Here is a 27903-nt window from a genome sequence, read left to right on the forward strand (position 1 = left end):
AAATAATATTTATTTCTACAACATGAATATGTCAGTTAATGTAATCTTTACATTGTATAATCATGAATACATTTTTTCGTAATCCCAAAAGAACTATCTGACAGGGTAAAATGTAGGCCTACTAAAACACATGTTTCACTGATATAACAAAACAACCACAAACTATTACTGATCTGGTGTAAACTAGGCTAAGAAGGAGTCTTATCCTAGTCTACATCAGATCAAAGTTACAAAGTCACTTGTAGAGTAAACAACAATTACTGATCTAGGATACGGTCCAATAAATAGATTACAAATAATTTGTTTTAGAGAAAAAATATAAAACTGAATGATACTAAGATCAAGACTGAAACAGATTGTACATTCATTATTATTCAAGACTTACTATTTTTTTTTTCAATTATCTATATTCATTATTATTATTACACTCCAAAATATTATTAATATATTCAATCTGAGAATCCAACAAGATGGCGCTGTACGACAGTACAATTACGCGTTGCATTACATAAACTATTTTTATTTAAATTCCTCCAACAGACACAGGATAAGTTGAGGTTATGTATTCTTGATAGTAACTTGATATCCTATTTTGCGTTTAAATCTATAGAATGTTAGTCCCACTATAAAAACGAAACAAATAACAGATATTGGATCCGAGAAGTTCAATTCAAAATTTAATTCAAATATATATTCACATTGTTTTGTCGTAGGTCCCTATAACAGCGATTACTATATTTTTGTCTGCCCTTCGTGATAATAATAATGTGATTTTTTTCAGTTTTTTTTTGTTCAGTAGGCCTACTTTCCTTAAATGATTAGGCCTAACGTAGGAAAGGAATTAATGAGTAACTACTAATTTATTGATTTGATGATACATATATAGATTGACAGATAAATTGATTTATGTAAAGATTGCCAAGCCCACTTACCCATCCTAAACAAATACTTTAAAAATAACTACCTAAAAACACCAAAGCAATGTACAAGGACTTTTTACGTTACAATTAATTCCTAAAGGATGCACTACTTTTATTATGTCAAAAACAATTGATGGAAGATTGTGGGAGAGAAACCCGGACACCACCCTTTGTCTGGCTTCATACTTGTTTATTCCAACCCCAATGCTCAAACATCGATATAGTTCCTCCCACGTTTTTAGGCCTACCTAATCAGTTCTTAACGTTTTTTCTTTTTCTTACTTTTCGGAACATCTAGACTATAGCTTCTCTTATTTGTTGTTATCAGTTTAGAAGCTACATGGTGTAGACCTAAATCTTTAAGGTCTTTAACTAATTCTTTCGCACCATCAGCAAATACATTCTTTGTTTTTTCAAGATGCATGATTAAAGACCATTGATCTGTATACGCATTCTGTGGCACTTCATACACACTTCCCACTCGTTTTGCTTCATCTTTCGAAAGTGCTTTCCCGAGTCCCATCAGTTGTTGTCGATAGGCCGAAAATGATGTAATTTCACCGTCTTTGTTTGCGTCACTGAGTAGTTTCACATCCTCTACAACTCCACGAGTATCTGTCACTTTCACCATGTCGATTAGAACTTTGTAGTTTGTACGCGTAAGATCTCCACAAACCTTCAAAGTATCGAACAAGCTGGATACGTATTTGTGTTCTTCTGCATCTTGTATAATGTCCTTGAACAGCAGTCTCAGCATGGTTATTTTGTCTCTGTCTTGGTACCATTGTGATGTCTTTGACAGCATGACATTAAACTCCTTGGATTCTAACTCTAAAGAAAGTGAACGGATTTATGTTGTGATGTGACGTAACTAATTGGAACAGGTTACTTATTGTAGGCCTATATTGGAGAAATAAATTAAATACTAATACAAATAGGTAGCCCTCTATTCATTATAAACGTAATTAAAACTGTTAAACAGAATGGTTAGACTACCTTTAAGTGCTGATGTCACATCTTCGTTCAGATCTGCTAAAACAAAAATAAAATCTTGTCATCACTGAATATTTAAAGTTTAAAATAAACATGGGCCTACAATAAAAAAAAAATAACAGTAAAATATGAATTATTTTTTCAATCTAGTTTACCTTGTGCTGCTGTTGACGTCGATTGTGATTGTTCTTTAGTCACTGTAAGTTTTGACAGATTACCTGAAATAATAATACATTTATATATAAATAACTATTTTTTTAAAATAAATTTCTTACACGCTAAATACGCCTTGCATGAAGCAAGGAAATATCATATTGCCTCTGGTAAATATGTTAATTGTTTGAGCACATCAATCAAAATCAGTCAACCAAAATCATTAGTTACCCACCAAATTATATAAAAAGTACAAAATATAAAAATAATCGTTACCAAAAGAGGTGTTCTTACATACACGAGTTATACGTACAGATAACTGAATTATGTTAAATTAAAGATAAATATTGTTTTATACACACCTAATTTTTTCTTTGCTGTTGAGTTAAGGTTACTTGCAAACCGTTTTATCTTCACTTTTGTAGAGTCTAATCGTCCATGTTTCTCCAGGTGGAATACCAGATCCCAGATATTGTCAAAGCCTTTGTGACCTAGTTTGTAGGAAGCACGTAGTTTGCGCAGATCATCATCTCCAACTGCCATCAGAGCTTCATACAATGCTTTTCGATAAGGTGAAAGTCCCTTTCCCTTTTTAGCATCGTTGGTGTAGTCTTTTATGACATCTTTATCTGACTGCAAATTTGTCACTTCGGCAATTTCTGATAGAAGGTTTATTTTGGTGTATCTTATGTCCCCCGATTCTTGGAGTTTATAAAATAAATCCAACCCATCGATACCTTTAAAGTCTAACAGTGAGAGGGGTATATAATCATAAAGAAGAAATCTTAACAATAGGAATTTATCACCTTCATATTCGTTACTAAGATCTCTAAGAAATTCTGCAAAGCGATCTTTGTTTTCTTGTTCATCTCCCATTCTGTCGGATAGTAAAATAAAGTGATAAAAATGATAAGATGATCAGGATCAGGATTGTAGTCATAGTGGTGGTGCAAGAGCGGTGTACAGGAATTATGGATATAATTTGCCAGTTTGTTATCTAGTATTGGAACTGCCATGCCTATTATGAAATATACAAAAGACGGTTATAGAATATTTGGCCAACTATTAGGAAGTAGCAGGTTTATCAAATTGCTATGATTGATTTGTAGATGATTGCAATCCCACGGTGTCTGTCACCAACTCTTGAGACATTCAGAAAGGTTCGAATAACCCGATGAAGTAAATTCCGCAGGATCTTCTTCACCAAGCCAAGCTTCAATCAACCAAAATATTTATTGCAGCAACCACGTAGGCCTATCAATCACTTGGGAACAATATTGAAAATTGTAGGCCTATAGGCTTTATCAACTATTTATGATGATATTGTATACTCTATAATAACTTTTTCATGCAGTAACAAGTTTATTTTGTATGTTTGCGTTTATGTACACACTAAACAAAGCAAGACATGCTTTAGATGGTGACCGTAAACAATGTACCTAGTTTAGTTCCTATTCTTATTCACACATAATTTGAGGAATCCTTATTATCGGTCGTGGAGCTAAAGTCTAACCGGAAACACCCATAGTTAGTCATAGATTCTAAATAGTTTTTAGTCGCGTGCAAACGCGACTCTACTGCTGAAGTCGGTCGGTTCGACTGCAGCCATGTATATGGCCTTGTTTTATAACCTTTTTGTCGGTAAACAATATAATGTTGTGCTCGAGCACTAACTAAATTTAATTAGTAAACAGAGTTACGTTACGTGGTTAAAAACAGTATGTATAGGCCTACAAACTTTCTATGCCATTGAGTAAACAGATTCTAGCAGTTCTTTTCGCGATTTACTCAATTTTGTTCTTACATAATTTATATTATATAACTTTTGTTTTATGGCCTCAAAGTAGATATGCCTACGTATTTTGATTTTAGGTTCATGTTGTAGCCTTTTTTAGGATTTACAACTGTACATTACCTTTGCTCTATGCTTGATTTGTGCAAATCTGTTGATTGAGTTTTCCTCGTCAATACAGTGGTAACTTTGTTCATGCAAAAATAATAAAAATCACAGTACAGTACAGTAGAAAAACACACTGCTCAAAATATAAAAAATATGAAATATTTTATTATAATTAAATACAATTTTCATCACAAATTGCAAATAACAAAAATATATAGTCCCATAAAAATGTTGATGAATGATAAAATACAACTACTGCTACTACTTTTTTGGGATTTGGAAACCAGTGACTATACAGTTCAGGTTTGCTAACTTTTATGGCAAACTGATTGATTATAAATACAGTCAATCATACCAGGGAAGAGTTAAATTAAAATTGTAATTTAACTCTTCCCCGATCATACAGTTTTTCTACTTGACTTGATAAAATCTTCTGCTAAGCAAGTCAGCAATCCAAGCGGTATTTAAAGATGAAACATTCATATTAATTAATCTGGAACGTAGAAGGCTTTAAAAAACCAGTGAACAAAATGTGAAAGACAGTGTAGAAGAATTGTCAGCATACCTATGCAACAAATAAATAAGGCTGACATTAAGTGTGGCATAGGAGGACTTTCTTAGTAGCAACAGTGTTGGAATGTTTCCAATCAGTAGGTAGATGTAGTAGAAGTTTGTAAAGACGAAATAATGATACGGGATAAATTCAAATGAGAACGTTTTAATAAAACGAGCAGAAATTAAGGATGCTTTTTGTTCAGAATCCGAAGACTCACCTGTTTCTGCTTTAACAAGTTTCATCTCTTCTCTATCACTGATCGGCAATTCTTCTGTTTTGCCGCCTATGTAAAAGGAACAAACAAATACCATCATATTAGTGTTAAAAATTGAACATGTACAGTACTTTTATTAATAGATTCTCGTACAAATATGAGGAAAATGAAATTCAAGAATAGGCCTAAGTGCAAGGCCATACAAAAAAAAACAAAATGAAAAAGTAACAGAAATGAGAAAATATAAAAATAAACATTAATTTAAAAAGCTAAACTAAGCCCAGCCGGACACCAACCCGGTATTTCAGGGATAACTCTAAAATCAAATTTATGCAGTTCAACTAGATTTAAATATATTAATATATTAAGATCATCTGAAATGTTATTCCAGAGCTTACTGCCATAAAATGAAACACTGTCTGTTTTAAATTTAAGAATGCTAAAGTTTCTACTATTAGCTTTTCTAGTATTATAGTTTATTTTCTGTGATATGAAAACGGTCATAAAGATATAGAGGAGCATTTAAACTAAAGATTTTATATACATAATTATTGCTTCTGTATTGTACATTTCTTTGATGAAGATTTAGGTTAAGGTTTTGTAAGGCTTGTGTGCTAGAGTCATACCGTGAAGACCTAGTAATAATCTTGGCAGAACGGTTTTGCAGAATTTGGAGTTTCTTAAAGCATTTTTTACTAATGGCAATGGCCCAGACAACACTGTAGAGCTATTAGTGTTTATATAGGTCACATTGAATTTTTTTAGAAACAAGTGTGCTTGCCTTTCTTAAATAATATAAAATCCTGGTAAAAGGTATTTTGCCTTTACATGATTTTTCCACGTATGGTTTTCATCCATTTCCAACCCAAAGTGTTTACAGCATTTTACTCTTTTAAGAATTTGATTGTCAATTTTAATATTACAATCAATTCAGCTCCTCCTCCCCTTATATCAGCCAAACAATTGTTAGTTTTTACTTGTAATGGCAGTAAAATGTAGTAAACGATGTAGACACCTTCAAGTGTGGCAAGAAGGACTTTCTTAGTAGCAATTCAGTGTTGGAATGTTTCCAATCAGTAGGTAGGTGTAGTAGAAGTTTGAAAAGACGAAATAACGATACAGGATAAATTCAAATGAGAAGGTTGTAATAAAACGAGCAGAAATTATATCTTATGTCTGGTCCACTTGCTTTCCTACATTTCATTTTATTTTATTTAGGATGTTCACAACTTCCCAAGGTTTTACATGACGTGGCTTAAGAGCAGATAAGAAAATATGTAAAGATTTTCTATCAAAGGGCTTACGATCTTATATTACTACTGTACAACGTACAGACAGCGTCATCAGTATCTTTGTCAATGTTTAAATTCAAACAGTATTTCTAAACATTTTGGCCAATCATAATGCGTATACTTCTGTACCAATCAATGGATGAAAGTGTTGAATTTTGACTACATAGAAAAATTGTTTTGCTTTACAAATAAGGTGATTGATTATTCAATTCCTCGTATAAGGAAAAAACACACTTTAACGTTAAAGTTAACATTTACGGGCTCGTGCGAAAACTCCCTATAGACATTTAAAAGAAAAAGTAAGGTCCCAAGTATGGAACCATGGGGTATCTGAAACACACTATTACGAACATTTGAGGTTATACCAAATATTTGTTACATGACATCTATAGTTGAGGTAATTCTCAAACTAAAATTACACCTTCACTAAAAGAAAAATATTTCAGCTTTGTAAGTAAAATAATATGGTCCATGGTATCAAAAGCCTTCTTAAGATCTAAAGATCTAAACTAGACCAGTGTATTTCCCAGAATCAATCCATCCATTTATCCAATGTTCTGTAATATCCATTAAGAAAGCTTTAATACTCAGTACTGAATATCTCATCTCTGTCATTCTAGCCACGTTGATAATGAAAGTAAAGGATGAATAAAAAATAAATAAATAAAATATAAATATTTAAAATTTATTTTTGTAATCAACTAAAATAAATGAAATGACAATGAAAATCATATATTCCTTTATAGCTAAAGCTATATCTAGTTATTAATTTCATTTTGAATTCTTGTATTTTACTTCCTTGGATGTAACATATATACATGAGAAGAATCTAGAGACTCACCTGTTTCTGATTTTACAAGTTCTTTCTCTTCTCTAACAATACCCCATTCATTATCCTCGAGGAAGTTGGCCAAATCAAATGTTTCACCCGATTCCTCTATAAAGAAATAAAAATTCAACTGATAAATATTTATATTAGTCTCTTTATCAATTTGCACAACCATTTTTTTTTCTGTTCCTGATATTACCATGTTTTTATAAAAATAAAATTTAAATAGGTGTGTAAAGAGTGTAAAAAACACATCTTACCCAAATCAAACACCTGTAGTAATCAACATGTTATTAATTGAAAGTGACTTGGATGATCTGGTGGTACAAGGCCTACTGTAGTTTTCACATTTTGTGATGTGAAATGAGCGATAGTTTTGCAAAAAAATTTTTTTTTAATATTCATCTTTTGTACAATGTTTAGTCTTCATCTAATTAATTTGAAGTGGTTTGGATGAGTCTCATTAAATAAGCCATACATTGTGTACACTTCATGCTTACGTTGCACAGGGACCTATTTCTCACCTTCTAGCTTATGTAGTGACTTTTCAAATTCATGTTTATCAATGTGTGTCGTCCACTTTTTAAGAAATTCTTGCCCATCTTCCTTTGCAACTAATATGCCTGCTAAATCTTCAAGAAGTTTGCGGCTTAGATGCAGTTTCCAAAGATTCACAAGGGCATATGGATCGATGACAGATAAATAGAACATTACACTTCCGAATACTATATCATTTAGTTGAAAGCCAATGCGACGAAAGCACTGATAACAACTCTTAAAAAATGGCTGCTTCTTATCACAAGGTTGTGGTGCCAATTCTGACAGTTGAGTTATTTCGAAAGGTGGTAGAATATTCTTGGTATTTCTTTGTGCTGATAGACCAATGTCAGTTTTTGGAGATGTTCGATCTTCAGCGGCAGGATTTTCCAGTTTTACTGTTAATAGTATGTCAGCACCTTTAAAATTACAAATAATGTTAAATACACTAACTAGATTTTAACTCAGATCGGGTGATTTCTCTATCACGTTGGCATTTACAGTATTTGAAAGGTTCCTAGTGCCAATAAATGAACTGCACATCCTTACACAATACATGTTAATTGACCTTAAACGACCATTGAAGTCCATAATGGTTGTAATTATTATGACATTTTGAGACTTAAAAATTGTAAGATAATAACTCTTGCATTTCTTACAAATTGAAAAAAAAAAGATAGGAAAAACCTAATGTTTCAGTGTTCACAGATGCCCTATTTCACTTTGGTAGTATTCCTACATGGTACAATGTGTTGTTACAATTACTATTACTGTACCAAAAAAAAATGTTTACTCCAAATTTATACTATTTTCGGAACACAAAATAATATATCCATAGTGCGCAAATTCGCACAATTACCTTTGGTAAGAGGCTTCTCCGGTATTCCTAGTTGTCGCAAAGTTTGAATAAATTGTTCAAGTTTTTCTCTTTCTTCACAGATAATTGTTTTTTGTTCTAGATCCATTATCAGATGCCAATTATCTTCATAATTCTTTGGAGGATCATTATATGCCTGATTAATTTTGTCCAACTCATCTGTTTTCAATGCATGTCCAAGATCTAGAATTCGTTGTCTAAAATGAGTAAATGTTGATATTGGTTTTTCTTTTGCGATAGGGAAAAAGATTGCACCAAACTGTTTTGTTACCTTTATGGTATCATGAAGAATTGTAAGATTTGTTGAACTTAGATATCTAGAAGAAATCAATTCATCCAGTAATTCTTTTGTTTTATTTGCGTTATCCAAGTTACAATCTTCAATATGATCCTGATACAAAACTTTCAGCATCCTTAGAGGCCTCTTTCTATCATACCAAGTTGAGACGGTGACTAGAGTTTCTTCAAAACCAACATCAGACATTGCTATAAAAAATCAAAATGAATTACCAATATTGTATCTGAGAAACAGATCAGGTTAAAATTTTTTACGAATATTTCTTATCTTCTTAAAGATGTATTGTCCCCCTGAAAAAATAATTATTGACAATTTTTGTTGTTGAATATGCCATTTTAATGTCAAATAATACCGGTAGGTATCCAATTTGATCCAAAATTGCTGCCAGCCAATGGATTTTTGGTTGAATTTAACCATTTATTTAGTCATTTTATAAGTAATGAATAACTTTATTAAAACTACAAAATGGCCTATATTCAAAATCTAATTTAATTAATCTTCATTGTTTTTTTGGGGGGACACATTTTTTCATACATTATAATTTACTGTATGTAAAAAAAAATAAAATATCAGAAATTATAATGTTTTACTCAAATATGAATATGAAAGAAATAAATGTTTATTTGATTTGAATAATAAATTATTTATTATTATTTATTTATTTATTTTTAAATAAACACATACCTAAGCCCAATAGAATATTCTTTGCTCGAGGTCCAAGACACTTGGCAAATCTCTGTATTGTGTCTGTATCCTTTGCATCTAATTTTGTAGTACGCTCAAGTTCGAACACTACATCCCATATATTGTCAAACTTGAGGTGCTTTATCTCATAGTATGAAATAACACAATTTACGCCTTCTGAGCAAACTAGTATCAAGGCCTCATACAGACGTTTTCGATAAGACGATAACTTTTCTCTATCTGTATTTTGCACATGGTTGCCATCCATATACTGAGTAATTAGATCTTCAGCACCTCTTTTATTGGATACTTTGGCAACCTCCAACAAAAGGCCTACATCATGAGGTGTAATATTTAATTCATTTAATAAATCATGTGCACGAGACTTTGGAGAGCTAAGATCTCCTATTGGTACATGGTCGAATAGGAGGAATTTCAACTTAAGGTAATTTTGACCCTCATAGAATTTACTAATTTCTCTTTTTAAGTCTCTAAACTTATCTTCAAGATTAGCCATCTCGATGAATTAATTTGTTTCCTGCAAAAACAAAATGGAATATAACTATATTTATAAATGTTTTTGAATTGAATGAAAAACATTTTCATTGGTTGAATAAACAGTATAGAAATTACCGTACAATATGTTTACTGGTAAAAGAGTAAGTAAGTACAACGTTAATATGACTGTCACTTTTATTTATAATTTAAGTTATCAGTTACGTTACGATAGTTTTACAGTAAAATAATAATTAATTAGTAGGCGAAATGCAGTGTGAGGCCCTTAAGGCCGCCCATACGTATGACGTATGGAGTTGGAGAAAATGAGAAACAACGTGCGTAGACCGCCATATTGTTCGTTTGACCATGGATAAAAGAATAGAAGGATATGCATCGACGGTGACATCAAACGATTTTACAACGCGCTTGCCTATACTAAAGCACTGCTGCCAATCAAACAAACACGTTCATTGAACTCCGTGTCTCTAACCGCGGCCCTCTGTAAAACGCTGCGAATCAACTGTTACATTTTTTGAGACCAAAACGTAATCATGTAGAAATCGTATGCGCAGTCTGAATGTTCTATTGACATGTCTGCGTCGATGATTAATTGACAACAAAAATATATTGCTGAATAATTCTGTTTTAGTTTCATCACAATCGGACTACGAAAAGTTCACTTTCTTACGACTGGTAATTTTAAGTAGTTGGTAATATTATTAATAAAATATGCAAATTTTATAGTTGAATTATCATTATTTGCCTGCCATCTTCTGTCATTAAAAATTGCGTTAATCTATAGAATATTAAATTATGCATTTGACCATGTATGTTGTTAGCGTGGCCGGTGTTCACCCATACAACAATCGTGCTTTTAATATATGGCTAAGCAGTGGTTTCTTCATAAATCTCCTTAATTATCGATGTGATTATATTTAAATTGTAGTGCCTGGTGATTGGCTAGTGGTTATGTCATCCACATCACATCCAATCACCGGGTCTAATTGAATGAAAACAGCGATCCCTGATCCGGGATTGGCTGGCTATGTATAGTTGCGATACGTTACCTAGCGGTCGTTTTGAAAAGTACACGCAGGGCAAACTTAATCACGAACAAACGAAGTACAGTACCTATTAGGGTGTCACGAAACCTAAGACCACGAAAGCTCAGACCCCCTAAGACCTAAGATCACGAAAGCTAAGACCCAACACCTAAGATTACAAATACTAAGATATACTACAGCTTAAAAACAATACTTGTTTATCCATACATAATTTTAAACACAGTAGGTTTCATTTATTACCATAATTTAATACTACCGCAAAACATAGATAAACTCACATTATTTTCGCCCGTTGAGTAAATGTATATTTTTTCTTTACAACAAACAAACTTGACGGGTTGTTTGTTGGTATATATTTACTCCATTGTGTTGGTTCAGAGGATGTTTTTCTTACGCACCTGCCTTTCTTGTATTTTGACTCCAAATTTGTTGACTAACTTTATCCTGAACACCACACTTTAAAATTAGGACTTATAAGTACTTTCAGAAAGAGAAACACATAATAACAAATAAATAAATCCTTTAAATTGATGATTTTACAGATGTGTTTCTTTGTATACTGTATATACTCGAGCTCCCCACGCTCAATGTTTTTGTTTCTATGGAGCGCCAAAAGAGCAACAATAATAGTACAAGTATAAAAACAGAAAGAAAACGAAACAAAAAAACTTATCATGATTTTTAAATTAAAATTTATTTGCCAGTATTTATTTCTTCGTACTTGCATGATTATACTATTATCATTACAATTTTAATTTTACATTGTTCCATCCACACTGTAGATGGACTCCACAGAGTTTTCAGCCCTCTATATAATTTTTGCTCTTTTGACGTTCCATAGAAACAAAAACATTGAACATGGCCCATGGGGTAGGCCTACTGTACTGTAGGCTAGTCATTTTGTGTGTGAGAAAACGTCTGTAAAATCATCAATTTAAAAATGTATTTGTTACTTTTTATGTGATTCTTTTTCATGAAAGTGCCAATTCTAAGGTGTGGTATTCAGAATAAATGTTGGGAGTTAAAATACAAGGCAGGTGCGAAAGATAAATATTTGTAATCTTAGGTCTGGGTCTTAGCTTTCGTGATCTTAGGTCTTAGGGGGTCTTCGCTTTCATGGTCTTAGGTTTCGTGACACCCGTACCTATTATTATTCACACAAGAAGTAAGACAACGGTGAGTATATAGATCATGATTACACGTTGTATCTACTACACTTAAGATTAGCCTAGGCCTACCTAGGCAGTATCAATGTTGGCAAATCATATGGTTTAGGCCTAGTCCTAGTATCCTTGCTGATTTTGTAATTTTACATGTAGGCCTAGGCTGAGACAACAAATAGTTATTGTAAAAACATTAGCGTAGATCAATCGCGGCAGAAACCTATACTAATTACAATTATAGCATCTACAATTCCTCATCAGAAAGGTTATAATTACATTCGTCGTCGTATAAATTGTTCGTCGCCATTGTTGCTAGCGCTAAAACATCATGCCACCAAAGGATTTCGGGATTTTGCATTCAGCTATACGATGCCCTCTTACTAGGCAGCCAAAACATGCACCCTTGGCCCTAACAAGTTGTGTTTTGTCAGATAGGTTCATTGCAATGTAAGCCCGGCATTCAGGCGTGGTATGCTGGCCCATGTCATGGACTAAGCAGTTCTTGTTGTTTTCAGATTTGGGTGCGTCGTTTCTCTCTTCAATGTTTGTGGTGTTAATGGTAAAGCGCGAAGACGGCTTCGATCTCACTCCCGACACTTCGTATTCTACACTTTTCTTTTCCCTCACTAAAAATTTAAGAAGGGCAGGAAATCTGTCAGTTCTATCAATTACTGCTTTTTCATCATATAATGACCTTGACCATTCTCTTCGAATAGCAGGTGGCAATCTCCTCTCAATGTCACTAACCACTCTGGTGTTGGACATTTCCTTCTCCATTCCTAATTTCCGTAGGTCATTATGACCTCTCTCGATGATGTCGACAAACTCAACAAATCTTTTGTCGTCTCCGTCTTTGAGTGAGTCGATACTTTCAAAGTCATCCATAACGGCATCTGCTAATTTTATTGGGTCGCCATACCGCTCATCCAATCGCTTCCATATTTCGTTGATATCATCATCTACGGCGCCTACAACTTGTAGAGGTTTTTCTCCAAGAGATTTCCGCAAAACGAAAGCTGCTTGATCCCTTGTGGTCTCAGGCAAAATGAATTTTAGAAAGTCTGTTTTGAATCTAGGGTAGGCCCTTACATCTCCGTCAAAGGTTGGCAATCGCATTTTTTCCAATTGTATACCGCCTTTTCTCTTTTTATCTACTGTCTTCTGAGTTTTGCTTTTGTCGAGGTGCTCCAAAAATATAGCAACAGCACTACTGGTCTCGCCGTACTTATCACGTACTGACTGGAGCCACAGATTTTCATTTATTGCCTCTTCATTGGGAAGCATGGAAACGTATTGCATATGTGCAGTTTTTACGTCTTCCATCAATTTTACAAGGTCAGCCCTTGCAGCTTTACCACCCTCAACAGAATTCTTGTTAATCAATTGGATTATCTGATCGCAAAGTTGTTGAAAATCATCATGTTGTATGCTACGAACGTTTTTCGCTCTCATTGCTGATATTTGGAATTCTTCCTCCTGCAGATGCCTTCTGTCAATTGCCTCGGAATCTATGTGCTGTTCATTAATGCGTGTTTTGTGTCTAAGTATCATTTCTCTTACTTCATCATATGTCTTCTCTAGTTGGCCAATCCAATTCTCATTCTCCTCTTCGTCCTTTGCAGACTGTAAAACTACTGATTCATGTCGATCGTTTACTGATTTCCAGGCTTCCTTCAAGTCAGCATTCAGCATATGTACATATTCTATTGTTTTATTCTGGTCAATTGCGGCGACGATAGAATTACAAATTCTTGTAAAACGTCCCTTGGCAATACGTCTCAATTTCTTATAATCGGGGTCAGCCATGTTTTATAGAATAAAATTAAAGTCGGTGATTCAAGTGAATACAGTTCTGTGTATACAGTAATACAAGGATGTAGCTCCTGGCGCAGTCAAATATTGGTATCACACCGAAAGAACGGTAACTTGAGTGCGTGATGAGCAGGTTCATAAACAGGTCAGCAGAGTGCTGTCACTTCTCACTGTGCACGTAGAACACAGTATTTCGAATGTAAAGAAGACCCGTGTCACACGTTAACGTTTCCAAACAACTTTAATTCAACAATGATCAGATGTTCGAAATCTGCAACAATAACAAATTACATAAACACAAGCATCTAAAGGCTAAGCCTAAAACAAAGCTAGGCCTACTAGGCCTACACCACTGTAAAGCTACCAAAAGCAAACTAGACAAAAAACTCCTTAGAGCTACAGTATATAATAATATCAAAGTGCTATACAGTGAATGCACTACTCAAAGAACTTACACTATTACGTCTACATTAAGGTTGTATTTCACGGGAATTCTCTTAAGATGTGCGTATCAATCACCAATTCAAAGATTCACATGGTCAACATGACCTCTGACCAACTCTTATTATCTAGAACTAGAGAGGGCGCTAAACCATTAAACAAGATATAAAGTCAAACTTTACACAAAGAACGCGCGAAAGAAGCGTAGCCAACAAGGTTAAATATCGTTGCACATGTGCAGTAAACAATATATTAGGCACGCGACCGTTTCGTTGTTACCATGCGGTTAATTAAACTGATAACATTGTGGGTGGTCCGCGGTCTGTCGGCGAGAGTCAAGGAACCCTTGATCTCACGTCGATGCATATCCTTCTATTCTTTAATCCATGGTTTGACTTGAGTTGTTAATAAAGTTAGTTATAGCACATCTTTGTGTATAGAAGCAACATACCCAAATGGCACTGCGAGCAATCAAAGTTCAGCCTCCCAAGCTAGATTTAGCGAGCGACAGACTGTCGGAGTTTCGTGTATGGAAAACTCAATGGGAAGCGTACATTGCTGTCACTGAACTTGATCAACAGCCCAACCAAGCACAGGTAAACGTGCTCAGTTTGAGCCTTTCTGTTGACACTATGAATATTTTAATGAACCTAAGCCTTACTCAGGCTCAGCTCAAGTCACCTACGGACATTATTACGGCGTTGGAAACGCATATTCAAGGTCAACTGAACGAATCCGTTGAACGGAAAAAGTTTCGATCCAGGGTACAAAAACCTGGCGAAGAATTTGACGACTACCTTGTTAGCCCACGCGACCTTGTGCTCGAATGCAACTTCTGTAATATAAAAAATAAAATGTATAAATGTAAATACCACTCGAACGACACGGACGTGTTTTTAATCGTGCTCCTCAGTGTGTTTGGAATTCAGTTTTTCCTAGTGAATTTGACTTTGCTTTGGTGTTTTGGATGTATCCAGTCGTTATTATTCTTGATGGTATTTATGTTTGATCTGTGGTCCAATTTCGTGAATTTAAGATGTTTTTTGATGTATTTGTGCCATCGGAACTAAGGAATTCCGGATCACGCCGTGATTTGCATTTCGCGCCAAACCAGCTGCTGTAGTACGGTGTAGTACACTGGCTCGCTAGTTGATTAGCTGTACCGGTACAACAAACACATATCTGGACCTATTTGAATTTCCTTATTTAACAACATAATGGCTCTATTTAGTTGTTTGATGACATTACTCTGCACATTATTTCTGAGATCAATCAGATCAAATTGATGAATTGGACATCTTGATTGTCACAGAAACGTGGCTGGACTCCTCTATTGATAGTACGGAACTGTTTCCAGACTCATTCGTTGTGTACAGAAAAGACCGTTCAAGACACGGTGGTGGTGTTCTGTTAGCTTTGAAGAACGCATTTAAATACTGTGGTATAATTTTAACTGGTGATTTTAATTATGATTACGGTGTTGATAGTCCCTTAGTTTATAAGAAATTTAAAGAAATTATTGCTCCACTTGATACTATACAATTTGTTGATTTTTTTACTCGTGTATCTAACACCAAAAGTAGCATTATTGATCTGGTCTTGTGCAATAACCCTGACATTGTATGTAATTTCAGAAGTCATCCCGGTCTCGGTACAAGTGACCAACTTGGGGTTTATTTTAATATTAACGCTAGATTCAGTAAAGTTAAACCTGTAGATAGATATTATTATCAATATAGTAAATGTGACCATGACGATCTTTTTACAACGTTGGGGGCGGTTCCTTGGGGACTGTGCCTGGAACAATCAGACTGTGAGGAAATGTGGGAAAATTTTAAAGAAACAGGCCAGCTTGGATAACTCAAGAAATGGTTATCATGGCTCGTAAAAAGAAACGAATGCTAAAAGAGGCTTATCGTCATCCTCATAACCCAAGTAAGATGGACAAATATAGAAAGTTTAGTAATAAATTAAGAAACCTAACAAAACAAGCTCATTTACAATATATTAGGAAATTAAGTATCGCCTGTGTAAATGGTGACTCCAAACGTTTTTTTAGTTATGTTAAGACTAGGCGTAAGACTGGACAAGTCAAAAACTTAGTTTTTAACGGTATACCCTTGGTTTCCGATATCGATGCGGTAAATGCATTTTCCACATTCTTTGCGTCAAACTTTAACGAACCTAATCGTAATTTCAATGTTAACCATGAGATCTGTAATTGTGTTCACCCAGATATTGTTCCCCTTAATAACATTAATATTACTGAAAAAACTATTTTCGAGGCTCTGTTGTCATTGAAACCCAACAAATCCCCTGGACCAGACGGGATTACACCTAAAATGTTATCCATGTCACCTCCAATTATTGCCCCAGTGTTGTGCAAAATGTTTAACAAGTTATTAACGGATGGCTTTGTACCAAAAGATTGGAAACTCGCGAATGTCACTCCTATTTTTAAGTCAGGTAATCGTAACGATGTTAATAATTATCGACCCATATCGCTATGTTCTATTATAGGTAAGGTTTTTGAACGTATTATAGCAGATAACATTCTTTTTCATCTTCAATTTTTTGGATTTATAAGTCCCACGCAACACGGGTTTTATCCAGGTAGATCGTGTATTACACAGGCCTCAGCGTTATATCATGATTGGTCACAAACAATGGATGTTAGACAACCTCCTGTAATTGATGCAATATTCCTTGATTGGGAGAAGGCCTTTGACCGTGTTCCCCATGATTTAGTAATCAAGAAACTGCACAACATGGGAGTATGTGGATCTCTCCTAAAGTGTCTTCACTCCTTTCTCAGTGACAGATTCCTGAATTTAAAATCCCTGTTAGAAAAATTAATAATCTACAGAATACGATATTAAGATACAAAATCCGGTGGTTGGGATGCAGCTCCGACTATTCAAACTAAAGGTACCACTATTTGTTCCATCGAAAACTAGCGAAACCGCCATTTTGTAAACACATCGTCATCGTGTTTATGAATTTATTTATAGCGAACGATATACGCGATGTTTATAATTGTCCGCGTATAAGAATTCATATAAATAAATACATTCCAATACAACGTATATTATTACTTGTTTATTTATCACAGTATACATTTTAGTTGAGGAATATTTATCATAACTATTATAATAGCTTTTATACGAGTCCGAGGCCTAGCCCTATTAGCGAGCGATTGTTCCAGGGGCGGAAAGTCACTTAGTGACGTTGTGATCGGGCGCGTCGGGCCTAGCTAATATTAATAATATGACCTGAAATAAGCGGCTAACAAGAACTGTTATATACTTGCTTACAATTGTTTTGTTATTGATGAACAAACAAGCAATTAGATTGAATAACACATTATTTATTCATTTTTTTGGGGTAAAAACATGTACAAACTAGTACTGTATTAAATATAAATTAATAGTAATATTAAACTAATACAGTATTACTATTAATAAAATATAAAATAGGCCTAACATACAATAAATATTCAATTTTTAAGGTCTACCACATGACAATAACATAATTTACAGAGTATAGTGTAGTAGGTTTGCATTCAACATAAATATTTGTATTGTAATTCATCTAAATCCTCTGCAAACAACATACATATTATATATTTGTAATTCAACATTTTGTTTTAAATAATTAAATTATAGTATCCACTTCACTTTCAGTTTGAAGTCACAAAGACAAAGAACTCTGCATCATCAACGATTCCTGAAAGTGTCAGAAAAAATAATAAATATTATTTTTAAAAAATGTTAATGTCTGGTTGTATATATAATTATAATATTATATGATGACATAAAAGTAAGGCAAATGGAAGCTGTATTTTATTAATTAAATTACAGTATTTACTATTATTATTTATATAATCTAGGCCTACTAGTAGCCTAGCTAGGCATCTATTGAGCCTAATAAATCAAATAATAAATGAAAAATAAAATAATAATATTAATACTGATTGAAAAAAAGTATTTTTTGGGGGGGATCAGATCACCAGGATAGGCCGGCCAGGACCAATGATACTCGTAATCAGTACAACTTAACGACTATCGGATCAGCATCAACACAGTACAACACACGTCTCGCTATCTCCTATACTGACACACGTGTCTCGCGTTGCCGAAACCACGCTCACAGCTAGAAAATGTACCTACCTTTCGAAGCCTGAGAATACACCAACACATTTTGAACAGGATAGAAATATATCATACTCGATTAAACTAATATTATTCTTGATAAAACAATTGATTACAATTTTTTTAATTTGTTGGGATGCACCTCCGACTATTCAGAAAATGGACAACAAAACAGTAGTCAAATCGTACCACATTTATAAATGTCACGAGTCCCGACTTCAGTCGCCGAATGTATTGTATTAGCTTCGGTTTCTTTGAAGGAAACCGATTGGTTATTCAATTATACTTATTAGGAAATGCTTTTACCATAATAGGTAATGTTGGGCGGTTCTTAAATATTCATGAGAGCTTAAAATAAAACAGCACTTATTTACTAGGCGACGAAACATCGTGGTTTCAGTTTTCAACGATAGGTGGCGCTTCAAAATCGTCAATGCGGAAGTAAGTCGATTTTACACGATTTAACGGTCAAAACGCGAAGTGGCTTTCCCACTGTATGAGAATGCTTGGGTTTATCAAACGGTTTGTAGGTTTCAATGACACCGAAATTTTTACTACGACTTTTTAATGCACTATGTCGACCTGTTATTGAATATGGTGTTCCTGTGTGGGATCCACATCAAAAACAACATAATATAGCTATTAACAAGTCATTAAGACGGGTTACTAAATTGTGTGCTGAAGGCGATTTCACTGACAGGCTTAAGATACTAAATTTACCAGATATGGTTCAAAGAATGAAATTTCATAGTATAATTTTTGTAGTTAAGTGTTTGCATAATTTAATTGATTTTGATATATTTGAATACCTTACAATTAATTCTCGGTATCCAGAGTCCCTCACCTTTAAACACATGTATGCTAGAACTAATGCATTTAAATACTCCCTGTTTGTTAATTTCCCTCGAATATGGGAAAGTATCCCGCATGAAGTTCGTAACAAAGTCCTGTTTAACTTTGGGGGGTTTAGAAGGGATTTGAAACAATGTATTACTGATATCGAATTCATCTAGACTATCACTGTGTTTTTATGTCTATTGCGTTTTCCGTACTATTAGTTGGGAAAGCCACTCGACAGTGCAGTTCTTTTGAACTGATCCACTTTTGGTTACCCGCAGGTGCTGATAGTACTTTTGTTCTGTTTTGTTGAATGATGCCGTACCTTTTTTATGATTTTTGTATGTTACCTGGAAATTGAATAAAATAAAAAAAATAAAAAATAAAATGATCAATGTGCTAAGAATGCCATAAGAGATCAGACCATCGAGGGACAATTGTTGAAAAACTCTTAGCGATTGACAAATTGGATTTGACCAAAACCATATCAACGGTACGTGCGTTAGAGGCTGCTAAACGACGAAGAGATGAAATAAATCCTCAACAGCTAAGCCTAGACCAGACAAGCACTACTGCGGCTGTAAGAAAGTCCAATAATATGAGAAAACATCACAGTAAAAAAACAGAAAAGCAGCATATTAATAAGCAGCAGGGTAAGCAACAACCATCTTCTAGTAATAATGATAAATGTAACTACTGTGGCAAGGTCCACCAACGTGGAAGGCAGCACTGCCCCGCTGCAGATGCTACGCGTAATACGTGTAGGAAACGCGGACATTTTTCAACCGTATGCCGCTCTAAGCTCCAAAATGGAGCGATACGGATCAATACGTGCAGTCAGTACGATCAGTTTACACATGCACCTCGAACCACAGTAATGATAACACACAGGGAACATGCCGTAGACGCTCTTGCTCTTCCTGATTCCGGTTCAGATATTTGTCTCGCTCCTACATCACTGCTCGAACAAATTAATGACCACGTAGAGAATCTCATCCCTTGCAAAATACGACCTGAAACTGTCGAAGGTAGCAGAATTCAGATTGCAGGAAAATTACCACTAATCGTTTCAACCGACGAACGTTGCGTGAGTGTTACAATTTATTTTTTCGCCGTGGCTAAAGATACGGTACCGTATTCTAACTTCTGTTTACTAAAGGTACGGTAAAATTGCATTACGTCATAACCAGCCAATGGGGTGCTGGTACGTGTGTGACGTCATCGTATAAGGACTTTGGATTTTTTTTTCATATCGCGAAAACAGTATCAACCGCATTTTCTTTATGCTTCATTTATCGCTATTATCGCCGTCGTGTGTGACAAAAACTAAATGTAGCCTACGTCTGTTATTATTATTAAAAAGCCAAAACATGTTGATTCTAATTCTAGAATACAGAAAACCGTTTCAAAAGAGGCCTAGGCCTACTTACTACGTACTATAACCTCATTATATGAGTTTGTTTGTGTGTAGGGAAAGCGATGCCAGGCTGGGGCCAGCTGCATGTGTGCGCTGATGATTGACTCAGCCCTGGGGCTACTGTCTAAAAATCATAGTATTTGAGGGCCCCTTTATTGTCCGCATTTGCTTGTTGTTTATGGTCACCATATTGTAAACAAAGTTTAATAAAAAACATAGACCTAAAGGCCATTTGGAATAAAAATAAAACCCTCATCAGCGCACACACATCCATGCAGCCTGGCGCAGCCGGCGACAGGAATTCTCTACATACAACAGACGCGATATGAAAAAAAATCCTTATATGATGACGTCACACACGTACCAGAACCCCATTGGCTGATTATGACGTAATGCAATTTTACCGTACCTTTAGTAAACAGAAGTTAGAATACGGTACCGTATCTTTAGCCACAGCGATTTATTTTTCTGATGACATCGATGACATTATTTTATCATGGGATGCATCAAAGCAGTTGGGATTTCTCTCACCAGCTTACCCTGAGCCACTGTGTCACGCAAACGTTGCATCAGTTACTAACATTAGTCCAATTGCTGCGCCACATTTCAATCTGACTAACTTGTCCAAGGAATTTCCAGAAGTGTCTGATGGGGTGTCACGAAAGCTCAGACCACGAAAGCTCAGACCCCCTAAGACCTAAGATCACGAAAGCTAAGACCCAACACCTAAGATTACAAATATTTATCTTTCGCACCTGCCTTGTATTTTAACTCCCAACATTTATTCTGAATACCACACCTTAGAATTGGCACTTTCATGAAAAAGAATCACATAAAAAGTAACAAATACATTTTTAAATTGATGATTTTACAGACGTTTTTCTCGCACACAAAATGACTAGCCTACAGTACAGTAGGCCTACCCCATGGATGGGCCATGTTCAATGTTTTTGTTTCTATGGAACGTCAAAAGAGCAAAAATTATATAGAGGGCTGAAAACTCTGTGGAGTCCATCTACAGTGTGGATGGAACAATGTAAAATTAAAATTGTAATGATAATAGTATAATCATGCAAGTACGAAGAAATAAATACTGGCAAATAAATTTTAATTTAAAAATCATGATAAGTTTTTTTGTTTCGTTTTCTTTCTGTTTTTATACTTGTACTTTTATTGTTGCTCTTTTGGCGCTCCATAGAAACAAAAACATTGAGCATGGGGAGCTCGAGGAGTTACATTGTCATTACAGTATACAAAGAAACACATCTGTAAAATCATCAATTTAAAGGATTTATTTATTTGTTATTATGTGTTTCTCCTTCTGAAAGTACTTATAAGTCCTAATTTTAAAGTGTGGTGTTCAGGATAAAGTTAGTCAACAAATTTGGAGTCAAAATACAAGAAAGGCAGGTGCGTAAGAAAAACATCCTCTGAAGCAACACAATGGAGTAAATATATACCAACAAACAACCCGTCAAGTTTGTTTGTTGTAAAGAAAAAATATACATTTACTCAACGGGCGAAAATAATGTGAGTTTATCTATGTTTTGCGGTAGTATTAAATTATATTTATGGTAATAAATGAAACCTACTGTGTTTAAAATTATGTATGGATAAACAAGTATTGTTTTTAATCTGTAGTATATCTTAGTATTTGTAATCTTGGTGTTGGGTCTTAGCTTTCGTGATCTTAGGTCTTAGGGGGTCTGAGCTTTCGTGGTCTGAGGTTTCGTGACACCCGTGTTTGATGGTATAATTCGCTCGATGCCTGGTGAAAAATTCACAATCAAGATAGCAGATGATGCTAAACAATTTTGTGTTAGCACCCCACGAAAGATACCGTATGCCTACAATGATAAGCTGAAAGCAGAGCTTGAAACGCTTGAAAGCCAAGGCATCATTGTCAAGATTACTGAATATTCCAATTGGTGTGCTCCAATCGTCATTGCACCAAAGAAGAACACTGAAAAAATCAGAATGTGTGTTGACTTATCTCAACTAAATAAAAGTGTAAAACGCGAGTATTATCCTCATACTACTCCACAGGAAGCTGTAGCAGATATTGCTGCATCCGATGCTCAGTTCTTTACTGTAATCGATGCGCTGAAAGGATATCACCAAATTCCATTAGAGAAACAGAGCCAATCTTGTACAACGTTCATACCTCCCTTCGGACGGTATAAATATTTGCGAGCACCATATGGTATCACATCTATTTCGGACCATTATAATCGTCGAATGGATGAGGCGCTTCAAGGCTTAACTAATCATAGACGCATAGTCGACGACGTGGTTATTTTCAGTAAAACCAGACAAGAGCATCAGAAAGTGGTTACAGAATATCTCAAGAGATGTCAACAACACCATATTGCGCTGTCAACTGATAAGGTACAGTTATGTAAAACTACAGTTGCCTTTGCAGGTTTCACCTTAAATATCACGTAATGGATATTCGATTGGTCCTAAAACCATGGAAGCGATCAGTAAATTTCCAAAGCCCAGTTCCAGATCAGATTTCTTCAATTCACATTTATTTACTCATCGTTTATAAATACAGTTTCATAGCATAAATGATGGCAAGGATCCTGTATAGAGAAGTTTACACTTCTGTTTTCGCAGGACCCTTTTACATAAAAAACATAAAACAATAAACACAACATAATAGATACAAAATAAAAAAAAAAAAACATTTCCTTTATACATTTTAGAGTTGTTCATCATCAAAAAGCGATACTGTTTTTCTAACATGATTATTTATACATTTTGTCTTAAAAAAGAAGATATTCAGTTTATTTGAGGGCATTTAGTGGACTTGTAAACCAACTTGCCTCCTCGACTAGTAAGATCGCAGAGCTGATGACTCCACTGCGACCCTTGCTATCTGAAAAGAACGAATTCATGTGGAATGCTGTTCATGATCAAGCTTTTGATAACGTTAAGAATGAACTTTCTATACTGTAGCACCCACAATGGCGTTTTTTTACTTTAAAAAGCCAACGAGATTGACCACTGATGCCTGCAGACATGGCATTGGCTATATTCTATCTCAAAGACATGATGGTGATGAGTGGAAAACAGTACAGGCCGGTTCGCGATATCTGACAGATGCAGAAAGCAGATACGCAGTGATAGAACTTGAAATGTTAGCCGTTGCTTGGGCAGCACAGAAATGCTATATGTTTTTAGATGGATTGCCAGGCCCGTAGGTATGGGGGTGTACCAAATACTTAGTGTGCGAACCCCCCCCCCCCCCTTGACAGATCCTGGCTACGGCCCTGATTGCACCATTTTCAAATAGTCACTGATCATCATCCGCTTATTCCTATATTGAACACTCATAGATTAGATGAAATCGTCAACGTCAGATTACAACGACTTAAAACTAGAACTACGCAGCAGACGCACTGTCACGTTACCCACATGCGAATCCTTCGAGTACAGATGAATTAGCTGAACAATTAGCATTCAACGGTCAAGGATCTAGTCCAATACCTACATTGGCTGCCATTCGAGCAGCCACGGACAGTGTGGACGCTGATAATGCCAGATTGCTCGAAATATTGAAGGCCGCAAATGATGACAATGAATATCAGACACTGAAACAAATGATATCTACCGATGGCTTCCCAGCAACGAAGACGAGTATGCCTGATAATCTAAAGAAATACTGGTGTATTCGAGCTGAATTGTCAGTTGAACAAGACCTTCTTGTATATGGATGCAGACTATTTGTTCCAGAGGCCCTTTGACCAATCATGTTAGACAAGCTTCATCATGCACATCCTGGAATTCGACGAGCTCAAGACAGGGCCCGTATGATTTTATATTGGCCGAACATGGATCGAGATATCGAGAACATGACTTCAAACTGTAAGTTTTGTCAGGATAACTTACCTGTCAATCCCAGAGAACCACTGATTCAGAAACCTTAACCAACCAGACCCTTCCAGCAACTTGCAGCAGATTTTGCCTTTGTGAATGGTAGAAATTATCTGATCGTGGTTGATTGCCTAACTGACTGGCCAATTATTGAAGATATGGGTAAGAATACTACTACAGCAGCTACGACTGAAAAGCTAAGGGACATATTCTGTAATGTTGGTGTACCTGAAGTATTTTGGTTCGCTAATAACTGGCAGTTCACCATAAAATACAGCTCACCTTATCACCAACAATCTAATGGGAAAGCTGAAGCTACAGTCAAATCCATGAAAAAGCTTATCCGCTCATCATCTTCAAATCATACATTACCAGACAAAGAACAGTTAGCAAAAGCGCTCTTGCACTACAGAAATATTCCATGTAGGAAAGATGGATTATCTCCTGCTATAAAGTTATTTGGACGACCTATTCAGGATACACTACTAACGCACCATCGTGCCTTTAATGCCGACTCCCAGAAAGATATTAAGGAAGCCCAAATTATCTTGGAAAAGGGGAAGGGGAAAAAGAAACAATACTTTGATCTTCACACCAAAGAACTGTCCGATTTAAAGCTTCATAACCATATTGCAGTATATAATCATTTAGATAAACTGTTTAACATTTATGGAACAATAATTGATATAAAACCAAACAGGAGATACTTCATCAAAACATCGGCGGGAAGGGTGTTAGTTAGAAACCGACGCTTTATACGTAAACGTACGCCGCAATCCATTGGCTTTGTACCAGTGGACCCGAAAGGCATAGGTATATGCGCAGCACCATTAAGGCCCCTGCAAGATTGATTGAAGATCCAAAATGGCCATAAGCACTTTGGATCTAAGAGGAGGTGTGAGGCTCTTAAGGCCGCCCATACGTATGACGTATGGAGTTGGAGAAAAAGAGAAACAACGTGCGTAGACCGCCATATTGTTCGTTTGACTTGAGTTGTTATTAAAGTTAGTTATAGCACATCTTTGTGTATAGTTTTATTATTGTGGTATTGACAAAGCAACATACCCAAACATGCAGAACGCTCTTTATCTTTATGTATGTAGCAAGTGGCAGTCTCTGATTGGATGTTCACTTGCACAAGCGGTCACTTATGTTTGACTTTCGTAAAATTAAGAGGCAACTTATACCTTTAAATATCAAAGATAATGATGTCCGCACAACTAGTGAACATAAATATTTAGGAGTATGGATAGATGAAAAACTGTCATGGAATGCCAACACTGCCAAAGTCTATGCGAAGGCAAACCAAAGATTGTACTTCTTAAGGAAATTAAGAAACTTTAAGATTGGCAGAGATGCGCTGTCTCTATTCCATCAGGCTATGATACAGTCCATATTAACATTTTGCTGTATTGTATGGCTAAATAGTTTATCTAAGTATAACTCAAATAAATTACAGAGAATAATCAAAATGGCTAAGAAGGTAATAGGTGCAAACGTCCCATCTATCCATGATATATGCGATAAGGTTATGAAGAAAAAACTAAAATGTATAATTAACGACCAGTCTCATCCTCTTTTTAACTTTATAAATTTCAGTAGATCCGGAAGGATGATTCCTTCAATTAAGAAGACTGAGCGTCATAATAAATCATTTCTTCCGTGTGCAATCAGGCAATACAACAAGCAATTTAAAAGATAACTTGAGACGTTTTATATTTTATTCTTTATATAGTATTTTAATATTTATACTGTTCATAATGTTTTATACATAGCATATTTTCTTATATATTATCTTATCCATTGTATAGTATTGTATGTTTTTAACTGTTGTTATTTTTATTGTAATTTGAACCTTGGAAGGCAAATTTCATTTACTGTGTATTTGACAATAAATTTGAACTTGAACTTGAACTTGAGGATAGAATGTTATACCACTTTAGATTGATATTTGGTAGACTTGCTCCAAGTCTGTATTTATTGTCTTTTGTTAGTCCACCAGTCGGCTATTCCATATATTGTTATAACCTTCTAAAATTTGAAGTGTATAGGCCATACGTTTACAGTATTCGTTTTCTTTCATTCTTAGCTTGTGCAAAATCGTATATCGGCTATGCCACCTGTATTTTAACAATAGGAATGCGAATTATTCGTTTACGTAAGGCGATTATTACTAAGGCCAATTTACACAGACGAGCGGTAACGGTAAGCGGTAAAGTTGAGCGGAAAACGCAAAAATAGAATCTATGTTATTTCTTATGACCATTTACACAGAACGCGGAGCGAACGAGCGGTTGAGCGGAAATCCGCTCAGGATCGAAACAGATTCGATTTTGTGAAAATACCGCGCGGTATTTATGGATTCTGGCCAACCAACGACATGATTGATATGACGTCATCTATCAACAACTTTTTTTTGCGTCCGTCGAGTGAAAGACGACAATATATACGAGTGCCGTAGTAGGCCTAGCCTAGTTTGCAACTTCTTTTTATTCAGAAATACAAACACCTACGACGTGACTAATGTTCGTATAAGGATAGTGAAAAGAAAATATACATTTTAGTATGTTATTAGGCAACAATTCCCTATAAAACTTAGGTCTGTGTGTGCTAGGCCTACTGACAGTCATTCACATCCAGGCCAGCAGTGACTGCATTAGCCTCGAGGCCTACACGCACCTACTTTCCACCACTCCGTTCGCGAACTCCGCGCGCTGTGTAAATGGAAAAAGCCACGCGGTTTTTCGCTTACAATTACCGCTTACCGTTACCGCTCGTCTGTGTAAATTGGCCTTATGCTACCACGCTTTTAGTCGCGTGCAACGCGACTCTACAGCTCACTATGTCGGTCGGTTGGTCGATTGACTGGGGTAATAATGTTCAGGGCATTGAGAGCTTGCTTATATGCGCTATATAAGAATGAACTATTATTATTATTATTGGTCGGTCGGTAAACACTAACTTGAGCACGCGACTGCAGCCATGTATTATGGCCTTGTTATTCTAGGCACATGCTAACCCTGAACGTCTCTACACAAGTTCCCAAGTTATACACAAGGTTTGAACGTAGTATTGATTAATTCATTATTCTAGTAATCCGCAGGATAATTACCAGCTTATCGTTGGTACAGAATCTACCCTTTGGCGCCTATCATAATTTGTTTACTCTGGATTTCCTAAATTGTAATCAAAAAGTATGTAAATGCATTTTAATGTTACCTTGCAGTGCTTACATCACTTTACATGAGGGATACTGTACATACAATTCACATTGCATCATCGTATTCGGGATTGTCAACGTTGTGGACCACCTGAGTCTGCTAATTTAGTTTATTGATCAATGTAAGAAAACGTTGCATGCCTTAACATTTGTCCGCGTATAGCTTAT

At 35.4% G+C, this 27903-nt stretch overlaps 2 protein-coding genes across 3 annotated transcripts; both read right to left on the bottom strand.

Annotated features, from left to right (window-relative positions):
* Positions 1-27687, bottom strand: LOC140049103 (uncharacterized). 2 transcript variants are annotated; one of them, XM_072093930.1, is made up of 11 exons: positions 27628-27687; positions 9254-9791; positions 8254-8757; positions 7382-7813; positions 6870-6965; positions 4740-4805; positions 3982-4045; positions 2429-2943; positions 2069-2131; positions 1917-1949; positions 1-1751 (listed from the first exon to the last, which is right to left on the bottom strand). In XM_072093930.1, exons 2-11 carry the CDS (start codon positions 9768-9770, stop codon positions 1180-1182), a joined length of 2862 nt encoding a protein of 953 aa, XP_071950031.1. In that variant the 5' UTR covers positions 9771-9791; positions 27628-27687; the 3' UTR covers positions 1-1179. The 2 variants fall into 2 exon arrangements, with proteins under 2 accessions (XP_071950031.1, XP_071950030.1); XM_072093929.1 differs by having other exon boundaries at positions 1917-1952.
* Positions 12297-14277, bottom strand: LOC140048860 (uncharacterized). The gene is made up of 2 exons (XM_072093662.1): positions 14246-14277; positions 12297-14061 (listed from the first exon to the last, which is right to left on the bottom strand). Exon 2 carries the CDS (start codon positions 13782-13784, stop codon positions 12297-12299), a length of 1488 nt encoding a protein of 495 aa, XP_071949763.1. The 5' UTR covers positions 13785-14061; positions 14246-14277.
* Positions 27688-27903: the final 216 nt, after the last annotated feature.

Source organism: Antedon mediterranea, chromosome 5, assembly GCF_964355755.1.
Source record: "Antedon mediterranea chromosome 5, ecAntMedi1.1, whole genome shotgun sequence".
Lineage (NCBI taxonomy): Eukaryota > Metazoa > Echinodermata > Crinoidea > Comatulida > Antedonidae > Antedon > Antedon mediterranea.